This window comes from Limulus polyphemus, unplaced genomic scaffold, assembly GCF_000517525.1.
Source record: "Limulus polyphemus unplaced genomic scaffold, Limulus_polyphemus-2.1.2 Scaffold4426, whole genome shotgun sequence".
NCBI lineage: Eukaryota > Metazoa > Arthropoda > Merostomata > Xiphosura > Limulidae > Limulus > Limulus polyphemus.
The window spans coordinates 48,462-68,388 of NW_013670036.1; the positions used below are offsets into that span (position 1 = coordinate 48,462).

A 19,927-nucleotide genomic window follows, 5' to 3' on the forward strand; every position below is an offset into this window, starting at 1 on the left:
AATCATCCTTTATTTACTGAACAGATAACCTTTCCTTATAATCATCTTTTATTTACTGAACAGATAACCTTTCCTTATAATCATCTTTATTTACTGAACAGATAACCTTTCCTTATAATCATCTTTTATTTACTGCACAGATAACCTTTCCTTATAATCATCTTTTATTTACTGAACAGATAACCTTTCCTTATAATCATCCTTTATTTAAAGGTGATTGTTCAATTTGTAGCCTGACAACGACATTGTTTATTTCACTACATCACCGATCCTGTTGTTAAGGTGTCATCTGCCATTTGACCCTAATTGTCTACGTTTATGTCTGTCATTAACCTTTGGTGTTTATATTTTCATATAGTCTACATGCAGTTAATACAGAGAAGCTGCTTTCATTCAAGCAATGACGGTTAGAAAAAGTTGAAATGTACAGAGACAGGATTTATATCATCGATTTTATACCAAACTCTAACCCCAAAAAGAAGTGTATACTTGATTGAGACATCATATTATATCACTGTGGGAAGATCCTGAGACATCATATTATATCACTGCGGGAAGACCCTGAGACATCATATTATATCACTGCGGGAAGATCCTGAGACATCATATTATATCACTGCGGGAAGACCCTGAAACATCATATTATATCACTGCGGGAAGACCCTGAGACATCATATTATATCACTGCGGGAAGACCCTGAGACATCATATTATATCACTGCGGGAAGATCCTGAGACATCATATTATATCACTGCGGGAAGACCCTGAGACATCATATTATATCACTGCGGGAAGACCCTGAGACATCATATTATATCACTGCGGGAACATCCTGAGACATCATATTATATCACTGCGGGAAGATCCTGAGACATCATATTATATCACTGTGGGAAGATCCTGAGACATCATATTATATCACTGCGGGAAGACCCTGAGACATCATGTTATATCATTGCGGGAAGACCCTGAGACATCATATTATATCACTGTGGGAAGATCCTGAGACATCATATTATATCACTGCGGGAAGATCCTGAGACATCATATTATATCACTGCGGGAAGACCCTGAGCAAGTGATGGCCGTACTATAGTATTTAGCCACTGGTAACTTTATGGCAGTGACTGGAGATGTTCATGACCTTCTCAGTATCGTGCTGTGTACACGTGCTGATTTGCCAAGAAGTTGATAAACAGGTTATTAAACTGTCTACTAATAACCATGAGATATGATATATTAAGGAAGGATTTTATAACCCGACCAACTTTCAAAATGTCTGAGGTACATTGGATGGTATTTTATTTCCATTAAGGGGCCCTCACTTAATACACATCTGTATGTCAGTCACAGAAGCTACCACTCAGCCAGTGTGCTGATGTTCTAGCAGTGGATGACATATTTCTGAATGACCTGGAACTATACATGGCGCCCTCGTATGGAGGAACTGCGAAACAGTATTGAACCTAAGTTGATACCTTCATCTAGCTGTGGTAAACATCGGAACGCGGTCCTGAGTGAAACAACAGACCTGAATATACACTGGTCATTAACGGCCATGGGGTTCCCATTCTAGTGATAGAAATAATAAAACACGGTATCGAACCTAGATACCTTCGTCTAGCTGTGGTAAACATCGGAACGTGGTCCTGAGTTACACAACAGGCCTGAATACACACTGGTCGTTAACGGCCATGGGGTTCCCATTCTAGTGATAGAAATAATAAAACACAGTATCGAACCTAGATACCTTCGTCTAGCTGTGGTAAACATCGGAACGCGGTCCTGAGTGACACAACAGCCTGAATACACACTAGTCGTTAACGGCCATGAGGTTCCCATTCTAGTGATAGAAATAATAAAACACAGTATCGAACCTAGATACCTTCATTTAGCTGTGGTAAACATCGGAACGCGGTCCTGAGTGATAAAACAGGCCTGAATACACACTGGTCGTTAACGGCTATGGAGTTCCCACTTTGGTGATAGAAATCAATAAACACAGTAACTAACCCAAGTTGATACCTTCATCTAGCTGTGGTAAACATCGGAACGCGGTCCTGAGTGAAACAACAAGCCTGAATACACACTGGTCGTTAACGGCCATGGAGTTCCCACTTTGGTGATAGAAATCAATAAACACAGTAACTAACCTAAGTTGATACCTTGTCTAAGTATTATATACCTTGTCTAAGTGTCAAGCCCAACAGGTTCAACAGCCGCCTTTGATCACAAATTGTGAACTGAACTATCCAACAGCACCAGCCTCTTAAATAGCTTCTCTTAACTGAACAGTGGAATTAGCTAATTCTTTAATAATGCACTCACAACCAAAAACTTGCGGAGCATGCCGGACTGTAAATCCGAGAATTCGTGGTTTTAATCTATTAAATGCCTTCCCCCTATTCTTCAAAATTAGGGAAACTTAGGGGCAGATTTTACTTGTGCATCAGTTGTGAAACGTCACTTGTGTATTAAATACACCTTGTGCATCAGTTGTGAAACGTCACTTGTGTATTAAATACAATTATCTTCCATTTTTCTAATGTTCCACAAGGAAACAAGATAAACAAACAAACAAAACTTGAACTAGTGACACACAGCGATGTGTATGTTTGCTGTAATCCATAAAGTTAATTCCAAACAATGTTCATGTAAGTCTATCTTATTGAGCAGCTTGAAGGAGTTGGGATATGATCTTAAAATTTTGTATACAGCATATATATAACGTACTACCAGAAGACAATGTCAAACACTTACACTGGTAAATCTATGTATTTGACCAGAAGTTATTCAAACTAAGGGTGTACACAAAGGTTATAGTTACATATTCTGCAGGTATGGTGTGAAGTTAATCATTTCCAACACATTTTATTAAACAGAAATGTACTACAATAATATAACTAACTGTCATACAAATAAATAGCGCTAATGCTATCAAATACATTAATTGTCAATAGATGATTGAATAAGCACAATAAAACAATAATGAAATTAAAACAAATCAAACATTACAATTATTTTTCCATTGTTTGTCATCGTTAAGTCATGACAGATAATGACTGTGGCCAAAGCACCCAAATGTGTTGGGAATATTCCATCTATCAGACAAGATCCCGACCCAAATTAGCCACTAACTAATGGAGAATCGGTTAAGGTTTAGGAATTGAGTGCCTACAACGTCTCAACTCCTACCGTCTTTCGCTGTCTGCAGCCAGTTGTGGGAAATCAGTTACCTTTAATATTTAAATATAACTTTAAAGTAGAAATAAACCATCCAAAAAATTCTAAAATGTAAAACTCCCATCCTCCACCTTTTTTTATATTATGAGATATACAAGAAGATAAAAATATTCTTATAGTAGGAACAGACCACCCTATATTTCTACAAAACTTCCCACCCTTTTATCTAATAATTACAAAGTGGTGTTAAACAGAATTAATAACCTTACCTTAATGTGTCCTAATTCCCCATCCTTCTCCCTTTGTCTTGAAACTGGGGGAGCTGTGACAAGTCCAGATACCTGAAGTTGGTCATTCCGTCCCGGTATACTAAACAAATACCTAAATATTTTAAAGTTAGTTACTTATAGGCCAAGGAACTTTATTTTTTCAAATAAAACATCTATAATATTATTGAGGACGATAGAAACAGATTTAGTAAGTGTATTTAAAGAGTTTGTAATAAACCTGAACTTAACAGGAGCTTCATACAATTTAGGAATTGCATATTAAAATTGCAAGTAAGAACAAATATAATTTATATTTATATTCAATTTTAATGGCTTTCTTTAACTCAGTAATAATTGTATTTTTATTTAAAGTCCAATTTGTAAAGGTTTTAATTGTATTGATTTCATTAATTAGAATTTGTGCATATAATTTTTTACATACAAAACCAAAATTACAACCAGCTTTATCAATAGGGATAATAATAATTTGTTCTTGAATTTCCTTTATTTTATAAACTTAGATAATTTTAAAGATTTAACCGGTTTCTATGGATTAATAAAATATAGTTCCCTTTCAAAAAAGAAACACCAAGGATAATGAGATTCTTTACTTATTTTGATAACGTAATCATCAATATTTTTTCTCAGATCTTTTAAGATTTCACTTTTTTTGTCTTATCTAAAATCCTAAATTTAGTACCTTTTTTCTAAAATCGTCCTTATCTAAGTCCATATATTTTATAATCTCTAAAATACCTGTAACAATATGATTATGAGAAAGAGTCAATAAAATCACTATTGCTACAGTCACAAGGTAATTTATTCGATTTCTCTTGGATATAATTTTTAAACAGAATTTTTTTGTAGTTAAAGAGAAGAGGTCCTACAAGTTTATTGTATATAAAATTAACTATAGGTTGTTATGACTTTATGGGAAATATTTCTTCTTGAACACTTTCATGAATTAAATATGGTAGAGATAAATCATAATTTACTTTACGTTTCGAATCTATTACCATACAAGATTTTTCTTTTTTGTTCTTTACCAAAATATTCGTTGAAATTTAATTCCATTTTAATTGAAATTTAATTAAATCTGCAATTAAATCTTTAATATGAATATGGTTAAATTCAAAGTTTAACATATATTTTGACAAATACTTAAGTTTTGTATCGTTCAATTCAAAGAATTGTTTTATTATAAATTTTAAAATATTAATAAATCTGTCAAAAGCAGAACCTAAATTTTTACAGAAATTTTCAAAATTCGTTCTTATTTTATTCCTACCCCTATTTTTATTTTGTTTAACGTTATAAATATTTATCTGAAATAAACGTCTGATACAAATATTTTTACTAAAAGATTCAGCACTACTATTTTGAAAATCCTGGTTTTAATCCATAAGGGCGAAAGATTTTTCCTTTCAAAATAAAGTATTCTTCTCTTTCCCTTAATAAATTGACATCATGCATTTTTTTCTAACTTAGTAATTTTGACATGAGGAAAACCCTTATTACTTTGCGATCTATGTAGGTTAATCTTTAAACGTTACAGCGTCTGGATCTTGTCTGATAAATAGAACATTTGAGTGCTATGGCCATAAACATTATCCATCATGACTTAATGATAACGATGAGGACTGATAATGGAAAAACAATTGTTGAATTTTTAGTTTCATTGTAATTTTTATTTGTATATATACAAAGAGCTTGTCTCTTTCTCTGAAGAAAACACATGGCTCTAAATACTTAGCGCAGAAACTTTCTGCGTGTGTGACACTAGAAACATAACATTTTAGGCAGATAGAAATACATGGTATTTATTCCGAATTTACCATTTATTGTGTATACATAAAGGTTTCACATAACAAGAGGTCGAACAAGCTGTTAATTAAGTTAATTTCATTCTAACTGCCTTTGTTCCTTTGTTGTTCTCAAGTAGATAGTACATGTTCTGCCAAGGGAGGAAGATATTGCTAGAAAGATGTTGACAATAGTGTCTTTCAGTGTTAGTTCAAGTAAATATTTCGGGGTTATAATCTCACTTATGTTTGAATAAAAGCGACCAGTCACGTGGTTAGCACTATTCACCTTGGGTAAATACAACGTTTAACCAATAAATGAATGGTTTAGTCAGCCTGATATATGGATTCAGCTTGAACATTTGAATATAGAAGGCCCGTTAGAAGTTATTGTTTAATGTCAAAAGCATGCACCTACACACTTTGTGTTTTAAGTGATACACATAATATTCTTCATTTCGTGTTTCACTTTATGTTCAGTAAATTTATTTTCACCATATTAAGAGTAAAAAATACAAAAACCAACGTTTTTGGCACAATTAAAGGTAAAATATTTATTATTAGTTAAAGCAGACTAGTTTTGGTAACACAGTTAACAACCATTAGGGTTAATGTTACTGAAATTTGTCATCTGTAACTAATAATAAAGTTTTACCTTTCATTGTGCCAAAAACTCTTAATATAGTAGCACAATGTGCCTTAAAAGAAATTATTTTCTCCATTTTCAAAATTCAGTCAGTCAGAGATATAACATTCCTTCTTTAGCAGTATCATGACTGAATATACCTTTATTAACCAGACCTATTCCATTGCTGTAAAGTTAATTCAGTTTAAACTGAACCACATGTGTATGCTAAACACGTACAAACCTATATTAATTACATTGAAAGAATATATATTGAGAATGACAACATGTAACTATGATTTTTTTTTATTTTCTTTCACAATGTTTCCACCTATTATAATTATTTCAGCCTTATCATGACTTCTCATACTTTTTATACTATGATTAGAGTAATCTGACATATGTGACTTTTATTTCGACTAACCCACTTGGTGTGACCCATTTTCTTGATGCACTGACACACACACACACATATATATATATGGGACATGAGACATGATCTTTCGATAGACTTTCAATAACTTATTACTCTTGGACTGTTGATATATTTCTTTATCTTCACTTTTCTCCCTGACCTATTGTTTAACTTAGAGAAAAGATAAACACTACAATAAGTTCTTCAAACACAGAGGGAGTAAGTAGTACGTTATCTTATACGATTCGTGTATTTGTTTCTATTTTGTGTGAAAACGTTACTATCACCATTGCGCTGTACTAAGATAATTTACAGAAACATAGGTAAACCTAGCTGTACAGAAGAAGTAGTAAAGAGATGATACCTTACCAATTAAACATTTAAAGATAAAAATTCTACCAAGTACCGCAGTACAAGTTTAAAGTGAATAAACAAGACTGATAAGTGTGAATTCTTAATTAACTGTTAATTAACAGTCTGAAACAAACAAAACTTCCAGTAGTGTGATGTAATGTATCAGCTCTTTAAATTAAGTGAACTTTTCAGAGCATGAAAACATAAAATGAATAAAAGATATAGATACAAGGCACCAGAGCAGGGCAATGACGTACATTGTGACCAAAGCGTACAGTGAAACTATACGTCATTGATGTGGGGCACGACAGCCCTATATGGAGAATCTTATGCTAATCTACTCATCATGACGCAATTACACTAGTTGTGTATAACATTATGGTGGATGAATCTCTGAAATATGGACCTACAAGCTATACCAAGTAGTGCCAAACATACAGGATAGGTTGGCAGATCATTAGGTGAAGAGAACACGTCGCCACATTCTGTTACTAGATGGTGGAACAAATCACCGATGTGTACATAAAAGGTAACACAGCACATGCTGAAGATTAGATGTTTCTGCCTGACCTATCTAACAACACTTCTGTGCAAGTGGAAGGAGACTTGAATCCCAGACACCACCCGAGAAAACGGTAATCAAAAGAACTTGGGTAGCTTTAGATCTGAAAGACGCCTACAATGGGGTCCAGCTGTGCATTCTTGCTGACAAAATGTTCAGAATAAGAATCAACATAACAATATGGGTTGTGGGTTGTGGCTGTGCTAACTACCAGGCGATTCAATAAGGAAGTTTGCAATCAGACTGAAGTTCCATAAATAGCAGCCTGCTTCAATAATTACCCTTTTAACCAGCCCTCTTCAACATCTACATCAGTGGATCTAGCCTACCCAATCAAATGTCACGAGTAACCAGCCCTCTTCAACATCTACATCAGTGGATCTAGCCTACCCAATCAAATGCCACGAGTAACCAGCCCTCTTCAACATCTACATCAGTGGATCTAGCCTACCCAATCAAATGCCACGAGTAACCAGCCCTCTTATTTGATTGGGTAGGCTAGATCCACTGATGTAGATGTTGGTCACGAGATAACCTTTTCAGATGAAATTCTGGTATACACAGAGGGTCTGGCAAAGCTGAAATCCAAACCATGATCTAACGATCCATCAGGCCTGCCTTAGCAATAGACATGATGGTAAGGAAAACTACTACCATTCTTTGTGGGTACTGCCATTTCTATGGAAGAAACACTGAAGTACCTGTGATTAATCTTGGACAGACAATTAATCTCCACTAGCCACACTAACCTCACGATAACTAGAACTACCAAAGGCATCAATACATTAAAATATGCATTAGAAAATAGAACTGAAGATTATCACCTGCTTCTGCTCTACCAAAGTCTTATCTGCTCCATCCTAGACTACGCACTACCAATTATCAGTATGAGTGCTGGGCAACTAGATAAGATTAAAAGATATGAAACACTATTTAAGACTGATCATGGAATGAGCTTCAGCCCCCCACCTCCCAATTGAAGCTCTAAATCACAAGCCTCAACATATAAAAAAGCACCCACAACATTCACAAGCAAAGTTTTCACTAGAATCTTGCAGTGTAAAGGCCATACATTTAATCATTAGGTCACTGCCCTTTTCAATAGAGACATTCCAATTTCATAACTACTCTGCAGACACCAACCAGGCAGTAGGTTGCCAAATAATTGCCACTACTGAGAAAACTGATCACCACCAGATCTCAGATAGGATAAACATCCAGTGCCACTGGGATCTGTGGAAATCAGCCTGGACAGGAAACGTGGAGATTAAGCAGGGGGTGAAGCAGAAGAAACTTGTCAACACATGGTGAACAATCATCTGTCTTCATAGCCACGAATGATTCCTACACCAGTGGTAGTGAGAGAGAGCTTGTTCTGCGTTAATCTTCTCATGGAATAAAAACATTCTGCATAAGGTTGATGAAGCATTTAAATTCCCCAGAAGCAGCAAAAGGATGATGTTGAAAAGAATAAAAGAAGTTCTCCTCCGGATTGCTGAAACAATAAACCACAAATAGTTTGTTTGTTTGTAATTAAGCATAAAGCTACACAATGGGCTATCTGCGTTCTGCCCCCCACGGGTATCGAAACCCGGTTTTTTAGCGATGTAAGTCCGATAACATACCGCTGTGTCACTGGGGGCAAACCACAAATAGATAATGCATAAAATTGAATGGCGAAAAACAAAGTTACTGCATGGCAAGACCATCACCTGGATATATGTGCCGGCCCATTCGAGGGTAAAGCCAAACAAGGTCAAAAGAGAAATCCCTATATCAATTCCGGTGCAACTCTGTGCAGATATCTATCTCCTTTGTATTAGCAAATCAAATATTGCAACCATGCAAGGTCTTCATCAACATTCAGATGAAATAAGACTTAGTCTATTAAGTGCATCTCCACAGTCTCTCCTGGTGGTCAGACTCAAACTGGCAGACTTAATCCATCAGCAACATCTCCACAGTCTCTCCTGGTGTTCATACTCAAACTGGCAGACTTAGTCCACCAGCAGCACATCCACAGTCTCTCCTGGTGATGAGACTCAAACTGGCAGACTTATTCCATCAGCAACATCTCCACAGTCTATCCTGGTGTTCATACTCAAACTGGCAGACTTAGTCCACCAGCAGCACATCCACAGTCTCTCCTGGTGATGAGACTCAAACTGGCAGACTTATTCCATCAGCAACATCTCCACAGTCTCTCCTGGTGGTCAGACTCAAACTGGCAGACTTAATCCACTCAGCAGCATCTCCACAGTCTCTCCTGGTGTTCATACTCAAACTGGCATACTTAATCCATCAGCAACATCTCCACAGTCTCTCTTGGTGGTGAGACTCAAACTGGCAGACTTAATCCATCAGCAACATCTCCACAGTCTCTCTTGGTGGTGAGACTCAAACTGGCAGACTTAATCCATCAGCAATATCTCCACAGTCTCTCCTGGTGTTCATACTCAAACTGGCAGACTTAGTCCATCAGCAACATCTCCACAGTCTATCCTGGTGGTCAGACTCAAACTGGCAGACTTAGTCCATCAGCAACATCTCCACAGTCTATCCTGGTGTTCATACTCAAACTGGCAGACTTAATCCATCAGCAACATCTCCACAGTCTCTCTTGGTGGTGAGACTCAAACTGGCAGACTTATTCCATCAGCAACATCTCCACAGTCTCTCCTGGTGGTCAGACTCAAACTGGCAGACTTAATCCATCAGCAACATCTCCACAGTCTCTCCTGGTGTTCATACTCAAACTGGCAGACTTAGTCCACCAGCAGCACATCCACAGTCTCTCCTGGTGATGAGATTCAAGCCTTGTGTTATTGTTTATGGATAAGAATGACCAGGGTTGGATTCAGGTTGTTTTGATCAGGGACAATTTGGGCGTCTCATACAGACTTCTCCACTCAGTCTCAGCACACCCTGCCCACAAGTCACCATGCAGACCCTCAGTCATAGAACCTGGTCAATATCTCTGATGGTCTCAAGCTGCGATTCCCCTTCCCAAGTCTGCAGCTGGATTGAGATTTAAGACTTAGCCATTTGGAGCATTGGCATAAGTCCCACAATTAAGTTTCATTATATTCTCTGCATATACATGTCTGATATTACTTTTGTTACCTTTTCCCTAATATTTTTAGTGTTATCTAACTTCTGCTCTATTTCGAGCTAGAATCCGGGTTTCGATACCCGTAGTGGGCAGAGCACAGATTGCCCATTGTGTAGCTTTTTGCTTAATTACAAACAAACAAACTATCTCGAGCATCCGCGTCTTCAGTTGGATATTAATCTAACAAGAGTTGTATTAAAAACATCCCAACTATATGTTTTTTATCTCTTTTAATCAACTCATTACACATTCTAAGTGAGAAAAGTTTAAAATAGTACATCAGCTCTAATTCCCTGAGGTCACATGTTGGGTCATGGGTCACACACACACACACAGATCTTACGAGGTCACTGCTTCTGACTGTTACCATTGGCAGTGTCCCACAAACAGCTATCTTAAGAGAAACGCTGTTTTATCGATAACACGATTAAGTTGTGTCAGTTTTTGTGCATTATATTACGTTACAAAGTCTGCCCGATTATGGTAACATTCTGTAATAGGTGTTACTATCTCAACTACGCAGATGTTTCTGTTTTGTTATTGCTTTGATTTCAATGTTTGCATATATTTTTTGTTGTTGTTGCTGGCTCATTTTTGTTTCGTTAAATAACGACAACAAGTAAAGATATTTTGGTTTATGAATGTCGGTAAAAAACCATCTAAGATAATCTTCTGAATATAAATATGTTAAATACTGCTTCACTCGTACATATTTCAACCACAGTTGTATAAGGTCGAGAGCCGAGCGCGACCTAGTGGGGAACGTGCATGTGGAGCTCAAGTTTAAGTAGTACATCTCGCTCTGCACTTTGAGACCATTTACACGTTATAAGACTGACGGTTAAATCTCGCTATTCGGTCTGACAAGAGTAGCCGAAAGAACTGGCGACGTGTGTTGTCGACTAGATGTCTTCTCTGAAGTGTATCACTTCAAAGTTAGAGATGGCTAGCGCAGATATAGCCTTGGAGCTTTGCGTGAAATAAAATAAATAAAACTGAGTTTTAATATGATGAAATTAGAAGTACGATTCCAGAGTAAAACAACAACTGATATTATAGTATGGGAAACATAAAAGTGCGCCTCTTTTAACTTATAAAAATGGACATTTCTTGTTCACCCAATACTTTAATTTAGGCTAATGGACATTTCTTTTTACATAAATCTTTAATTTAGAAAAATGGACATTTCTTGTTTAGTTAAATCTTTAATTTAGAAAAATGGATTGTTTGTTTGTTTGTTTTTAATTATGCACAAAGCTACACAAGGGCTATATGTGCTCTGCCCACCACGGGTATCGAAACCCGGTTTCTAGCGTTGTAAGTCCGCAGACATACCGCTGTGCCACTGGAAGGGGGGGGCAGAAAAACAGACGTTTCTTGTTTACTAAAATCTTTAATTTAGAAAAATAGACATTTCTTGCTTATTTAAATCTTTTTTTACAACTACAAGCCTTGGTGCATGTGTAAATATGTAGTGTACAATTGACTATCTCTGATTCGATGACGAGGAACCCACTTTGAGACTAATAATGCTTGGAGACGGCTTGCCATCATCAAAACCTTGTCGAAACGTTATACATTTGTTGTAATGTTAAAGTTTTTCTTCATTAGCCATACAAGCCGTCTCAAAACATTATATGACTATGTATGACCTGCTAGTCACATATTGTCAAGAATTTTCCCCTTTAGTGATTCTGAATCTTCCCGCGGGCGATGTCGCTGGAGAATTACTTTACACTTGAGCTAATGGGGTCTCTGGTCGCATCAGCCGGGTCCAGAAATATCTGAAGCGATATCTTCCCTATCTTTATTAATGACCAGGTGATGTTGGTGAGAAAATGGACTTTGGAATACTTGACCAAACATGTATTCAGTAGTTGATTCTCTCAGTCTTCTTTAACAAAGATTTTTCTCACATTTTAAGAGACAGACGTCAGACTTTCATTGAATTGTTTTGTTTGATTTGTCAAATACACAAATAAAGTGTTTTGTCTCGTCGTGAAACTTGTGTCTAATATCTTTCTTCCAATCTCCCAATGGATCAGCTGTAAGTTTACAGACTTACAACGCTAAATTCCGGGGTTAAATTTCCCGTGGTGGAAAAAGCACAGATAGCCCATTATGTAGCTAAAAAAAAACAAAAAAAAACAGCTTTCTTCAATTAAAATAATCAGAATTAAATTAACTCTGCTCAATTTCTTCTTAGAGAGTGGTTGTTACTCCTATCTGTAGGAAATAAAAATACTTGAGAATTCCACAATAATTTAATAAATTATACGACTAATGTATAAATAAACAAACAGACACGAAAACATAACTCAACAATTTTTCACAATTAATTTCTGATATAGACAACGTTCTACTTTCATATCAATTAACCTTGAGGGTGTTTTTGATAGTGCAAGTCGCCTAATACTATCCAAGGCCGTATCTTGCACTATTCGGGGAGGGATAAAAAACACGAGTCATTCACTGGAAAATGGTACTAGGTACACACAGATGGCGCTGTGGTTCTACGCCTTGGGAAACATGGATGGCAGTAACAAAGTATTGAACAATGAGGGTTAACACCACTTGAATTATTAGATTATGATTGGTTTCTTGAACATCATGTCATTGAGACAGTTTTCTATCATCACATTACAGATAAACCTGGAACATACTGATAAAAAAAGTGCGTGAGGTTAATTTGTTTATCTACTGTTTTTTTTGTATATCATACAATATTCGTGATGATAGTGCACACCAAGTTAACATCAGATGTTTAGAATAGTATACATAATACTCATTTCTTTCAACCGCAAAGAGCAAACTATTTCTAGGCAACATTTTGTAGGCATCATTTTATTCGTCGACGACACTATTTCTAGGCAACATTCTGTAGGCATCATTTTATTCCTCGACGACACTATTTCTAGGCAACATTCTGTAGGCATCATTTTATTCCTCGACGACACTATTTCTAGGCAACATTCTGTAGGCATCATTTTATTCCTCGACGTCTGTAGATTTATGTCAAGAATGTTTGTGAAGTATACAAATATCTTTTTGCTCGAATCATCCAAGAATTTATTTTAATGCGTCTAAATGTTTGGAAATGTCCGTAACTTGAAGTGTATATAAAACTTATGGATGTCTGTTAATTATTAACTGTTAACTAGTTACTGGTTATCTATCATTAACGCTGGAATACTAGGTTCCATTTTACATTCTCAACTTGTTTTGTTATTTTCTTTACCATGTACCCCAGAGGTAAGTTTACGGACTTACAAAGAAAAAAACTTCACGTTCGATTCTCTGCAGTGTCCACTGTAGATAGCCCAATGTGGCTTTACTCTAAAACAGTGGTTCCCAACCTTTTGTAGCCATCTCACACCTCCCCTAAAAAGTGTGCATTACACATTTCCTCTTGGTGACATTTGGGGGAAAACGGACCCAGTACAGGACTCTTCCGCACACTCACTGGTTCACACACCCCTGGTTGGGAACCCCTGCTCTAAAACAAAACACTGAAATATTCTTTGACATGTGCATAGGCGGCAGATAATAATTAAATTTGGATGTGGGGGCAACGACGAGTGGGATACCTTATTTGCTATGTCAATGAATGTTATGAATTTAATTTGAAACATCGACTTGCGACGATAGCTCGCAATCTGAGGGTCGCGGGTTCGAATCCCCCGTCCCACTAAACATGCTCGCCCTTTCAGTCGTGGTGGCGTTATAACGTGACGATCAATCCCACTATTCGTTGGTAAAAGAGTAGCCCAAGAGTTGGCGGTGGGTGGTGATGATTAGCTGCCTTCCTTCTAGTATTACACTGCTAAATTAGGGACGGCTAGCGCAGATAGCCCTCGTGTAGCTTTGCGAGAAATGCAAAACAAACAAAGAAATCGATGCTAGTTCTACACAAGTCTCTATTCACCATTCAATGGGGCACTTCGCCACCTATGGACATACGAAAAACCCTTGAGCGGATGTGATAACAGCTTTTGATATGAAAACAAACTTGTTTATCTTTCTGCTCAAATTTTCTTACCTAGTGTTTTTCAAAAACAGTAAACACCGATTAAAATACTTGTACAGCTCGCAGATAGGCCTAAAGTGGATTTTATCAAAATATTTCGGAACATACGCGATACAGTTATTTAATAGAATGAAATGTCTACTAATCCGAATGTGCGCTGGCACTCTATGTGTTAGGATGGCACAGACGCCCACTTAAAGCAATACGGAGAGTGCGCTGGCACTCTATGTGTTAGGATGGCACGGACGCCCGCTTAAAGCAATACGGAGAGTGCGCTGGCACTCTATGTGTTAGGATGGCACGGACGCCCACTTAAAGCAATAAGGAGAGTGCGCTGGCACTCTATGTGTTAGGATGGCACGGACGCCCACTTAAAGCAATAAGGAGAGTACACTAGCTCTCTATATGTTAGGATGGCACGAACGCCCGCTTAAAGCAATACGGAGAGTACACTAGCTCTCTATATGTTAGGATGGCACGGACGCCCGCTTAAAGCAATACGGAGAGTGCGCTGGCACTCTACATATTAGGATGACACGGACGGCCGCTTAAAGCAATGCAAAAGTCGTCTAGATTTTCATCTCTACAGGTCATTAGAAGCTAGATATGAAGAGCTACCTAGTATAGTCGCTCTATCTCCGGTGTATATGCCGCTTTTCAGCTATCCAGAGCGTCCCAAGTCAAGATCCGGCAAATAGCCAAAACCGAGATTTCATATTTTCGTTCACCATCATCTTTCTTCAACAGGCCTAACAGTTCTAGCAGTAACTATAATTTTATCATTATTTGCTAGAGTAAAACAGTCTTCACGATCTTTGACTACCTATTGTATTATAATTATATGCAAAACTTATAAAGCTTCAGAATACACTATATAACCTAGTAACCCACGTACACCATCTTCCTAAAAACAGTAATCAAACAAATATTAAGGACAAATTTTATCGGTAAGAACTTGAAAAACAAAAAACTAAACAAGATAGGGATATAAGTGGACATATCACTTGATCCGGATAATGATCACATAGCAGACTAAGCTGTCTCGACTATACATAGAGAATAAAATCCTTACATTACTGGCTTCCTCACTGGCAAAACAAATAGAACCAGCATTTCCAATCGTAAAATGTTACTCTATTGTAAAACAGTCATAAAAATACTATTCTAAGGTTAACTAAATGTTAGGTATAAAATGATAAAAGCTGTTATAATGTGTGTGTGTGTGTGTGTGTACAATTTTATCTTAAACTGATACATGACAATAATTATAAGTCGATTATGTTGAGTAAAACTCAAACAAAATGTCTGAACATTTGAAAATAATATGCCTTAGTAAACTTGTGTGCTTATTTATGTACATTCCTATAGAGCAAGCACGAGAGGTTTGTTCAATATATACCTAATAATTTGATATTTCCACAAGATATAAGAATTAATGTTGAATATTTTAAGCTATATTTTCAATGATTTAATTTACATGTTTGTTAGAGAGCACATAATGTTCATAAAAGTTAATAATCGAGACGTTTCATGGAGCATGTACGATATAAATAGGAGTGATCTGTGAGTGAAGTATTCAGTGAGCAGTTAATGAGTTAGTGATTATTGAATGAGTGATTTAGTTCAATGTTAGTAGTGAGAGTTATCATGTCTGTTCGGTTACTCAATCGATTAGCGAAGAAATTTTGCAAGTAAATTTATTTGTGAGTTAGACATACCATTAACCTCGGAATATTTATTTTGTTATTTTTAAAATACTATTAATGCAGAATTTTAACTTCAAACTCTTTTTGGTTCAGTAAATGCACATTTTTAACGGTCATTTGTGTGATAATACTTCGCAATAAGTCTGCTAATAATTTTTAACAACTCTTTCCAACAAAGCAATAGAAAAAGCAAAAATATGTCTAATATTCAACAACCTCAACAATCATTGAATTGCTCTATCAAAAAATTATATTACTTTACATACAGTGCACACATTCTGTTTAACTTTTGATATAATATACGTATATATACCGTTCTTTAACATTTTTAAACATGTGCGTTAAATATTTTATATTAGTTGATTTTATGAAAAAAATTAACGCCTATTTTTAAGAATTGAGCTCTTTTTATCATTATTGTGGAATGTTCCCACGTGTTTATTTCATACGCTATATAAGAGTCACGAGGCAATCACACCACCTTTCCTCCGCCTTCTATGACGTAATTACTAGATTACGTTCTTGTGTTATGTATTACGTTTTCTTTCTGGTGTTGTGCAATGGCCCACAGTAAATATTATTATTATTTTGAAATAATATCTAGTTGAAACGTTTTACAAAAGTTATTAATGACTATATATGATTTTTCTATATGGTAACTTTCATTTTCCGTTATATTTCGGTTAGCTTTAACGTCGTTTTCTGGCAGTAGTCCACGTTCAACCTCCTAGCAACCATATGATGTCAGAAATCCTAGCCAATCATTAACAAGCGAAGTGTCACCAGAATGTGGAATTCCACAGCACGTGTTTGCTTATAAATAACGTTCGAGATAATTGAAAGTGTAAGCCTATTATTGAATTTAACCGTCGAGGCACAAGTTGAGAGGTAGTGCGGCTTGAAAGTTTAAATTATGATTATCGAGGTTCATAATAATGTTAAAATGTTAAACAACGGAGAAGAATATAATCATTTGTCTTCATCACTAAGTCGCAAACGAGTTGACAGCAACGGTTCTAGAAGTAAAAGAGTGTTGTTACTTTCAGCCCGTACTAACGAGATGGATGGTGAAGGCTACGATTCCAGCTCGTCAACAACCGGCAGCAGTAACGAGGGAGACAAAGACTTAGAAAATGGAAATTCTCTTGGTTATTACAAAGAATATTCTGACAGTGATAAAGGAAAAGACTCTGGAATAGAATGTTCACCCACTACAGATGAGGATTTTCAAGAACCTAACAAAGATATGATGAAAAATATTATAAAACAGGTTGAGTATTATTTTTCCAACGCAAGCCTTCTGAAAGATCCATTTCTGTTGAAGCACGTACGTCGAAATAAGCAGGGGTACGTAAGTTTAAAACTTATAGCTTCATTTCGAAAAGTAAAGAGTTATACCAAAAATTGGAAAGTTGTGGCTCACAGCTTAAAACAATCAGAAAAGTTAGAAATAAATGACGATGGCACCAAAGTACGAAGAAAAGAACCCTTACCTGATTACGATGAAACAGCGCCATCTAGAACCGTAGTTGCATTTAAGTTACCTTTCGAAAAGCCCTCGGTCGAAAATGTTGGAGAAATATTTTCAAAGTGTGGTGATATTACTCTAATCAGAATTATTCGACCTGATGGAGTCATTCCTGCTGATATCAAGAAATTTCTTCATAAACATCCCGAGATAGGCTCAAGTGTTTGTGCTTTGGTTGAATTCGAGAAACGCGAGAGTGTATCTCTCGCTTCAAAGGACTTCCTTTCTAAACATGTTGATTGGCGTTCTATACAAGTTATTCCTCTTGTTAAAAACGCTTCTCTAAACCTGAATAATGATAAAAATGACAAGAAAGACAAAGGAAATGGAAAGAAAAAGGATAAGCGACAGGATTACTTAAGCCAGCATAGAAAATTTGAATCATCCAAAGGCAGTAATTGCTCAGAGAAGGAACATTCGTCTTCAGGCTTAAGATACTTCTCCTTACAAAACTATAGTCAAGAATCAGTTCTTCGTCCTCATAGTTTCAGCTATAACCAGAAAGTCTCTAAGAGCCAGAGCAGTTTCCAAGAAAATGTTTGCAAGCCCTTAGCGCGAAAGAAATCTAATAGCTATTCTGATGGAGACTCGCCCAGTCCAAAATTAACTTTGGTCAGCCCATGGGTACAGCGACGTATAATGGCAGCTAAAGAAAGAGGTCACAACGGTTCTGCTCACAACTCTCGACTACTGATTCCTGATGGTGTGACTAGGCTTCCCAGGGGTCCTGATGGCACCATTGGTTTTAACTGGAGCCAAGTAAAACTTCGCACCCAGTCTGCCCCTTCTTCCATGATGACCGTTGAGTTAGGAATATGAACTGGGAAAGTATTTAATGTACATTTATAAAACATGGTACCATAAATTGTATTATATTATTTTTGTTTGTTTTTCTTGAAAGATCTGTTATCCAGTCTGTTGGATTGTTCATTGTATTATATTGTAAAAAAGTGTACATATGTTTTGTTGTTTTTTGTACAATTAATACCAAAATGTTTACATTCAGCGAAAAACGACATGTAATGTTATTTCTTATGTATATAATTGTTTTATAATGATATATATTAAAATGTCAGATTATATATCTGAATCTGTGTGTCAAATTGATTCGCCAGATAAACATTAATAATTAATTTAAAATGGATAGCTATTGTCGTAAATCAACGTACAGTTAATGTTATTTTTTCCTTCAAGTTATTTGCAGCTTTATCACCGAAATATTGTTCTCTAGTTTTTAGTTATGAAAGATACTTCTAACATTTTATTATGTTAAATTGGCAAAAGTATGATTGCAGAGTGGCCGTTTCATGGATACTAATGAACGACTAATAAGTAATCATTTCTAGCCAATAGAGGGAGATATATTGTATTTCCTATTACAGTTAGAACAGTTTATTTCTGGGACAATCGTCAAGGGCACATACCTTGGTTCAATACACATAGATGTTTCAACTGTGAGCGTGTGTGGGGTCAAACTTTACAAAAACATATTTTTTCCTACAGTTCCCTTTATTTCTATCACTCCAAATGACACTTGGTACAAATATACCTTGTAATAACCCCATAGAAAAAAGTAGACTTATTTAGGATTTGTACCTTTCTCTTAATTTGACAGTGGTCAAAGTTTAAAAAAATGCAATTGGTGTAATAGGGGTGTTATTTAAACGTCACAAGGTGTTTTATCTATTCTTTTTTAACCAAAAACTGAGTGTAAAGTCTTGCCATTATCAATAAATCTGTTCACGCAGAAATTCCCTATATGTTTTATATGCTCCTTACCATAAAGTCTCAATTTGATACAGTGTTAAGTATTTATTAGTCTGAAGTATTTATATTGTATTCTATGCCCCTTTCTCCAGCCTTGAATGCCATTTTTACTTGAAATCTTCTGTATTATGAGGATCATATCGAATGTAGTGGATGGGAAGAGACATTAGTTTACGAATGTCACTTTCTCGTTCCAATTTTTTAAAATAAAAGTGAAATTGATATGTTATGGTAGTTTTAAAAACATCCCGATTGAAGCTACACCACACATTTTGGCCTAATGAACACTTACATTTATGATATTTTGCAAATATTGGAAAAATTAACAAAAATATATGACCCTAAGGGAAATTCTCAGGTATTAAAGCATACAAAATATGTATTTTAAAATATATATATTAGAACTACATAACTTTCACACAAAATGAAATACATAAATCCGTTAGTAATATTGTTGTTTATTTGAAACATTATTTGTGGTGATGCTTGGTTAAAATTGTTGCGTCAGCGAGGTCATGTGACTAGTATCACGCCACGTCCTTCTCGAACCTTCGTGAATTGTCGAGAGATTACTAG

The 19,927-nt window shown here is 36.0% G+C and overlaps 1 protein-coding gene across 1 annotated transcript; it reads left to right on the forward strand.

Moving 5' to 3' along the window:
• Positions 1-16,805: 16,805 nt before the first annotated feature.
• LOC106471132 (la-related protein 6-like) lies at positions 16,806-19,575 on the forward strand. Its single transcript, XM_013931720.2, has one exon. The coding sequence runs from the start codon at positions 16,970-16,972 to the stop codon at positions 18,401-18,403; it is 1,434 nt and encodes a 477-aa protein (XP_013787174.2). The 5' UTR covers positions 16,806-16,969; the 3' UTR covers positions 18,404-19,575.
• The last annotated feature ends 352 nt before the right edge of the window (positions 19,576-19,927 follow it).

Coding starts and splice junctions, on each gene's coding strand:
- LOC106471132 (XM_013931720.2), top strand. CDS start 16,970: ATGATTATCGAGGTTCATAATAATGTTAAAATGTTAAACAACGGAGAA.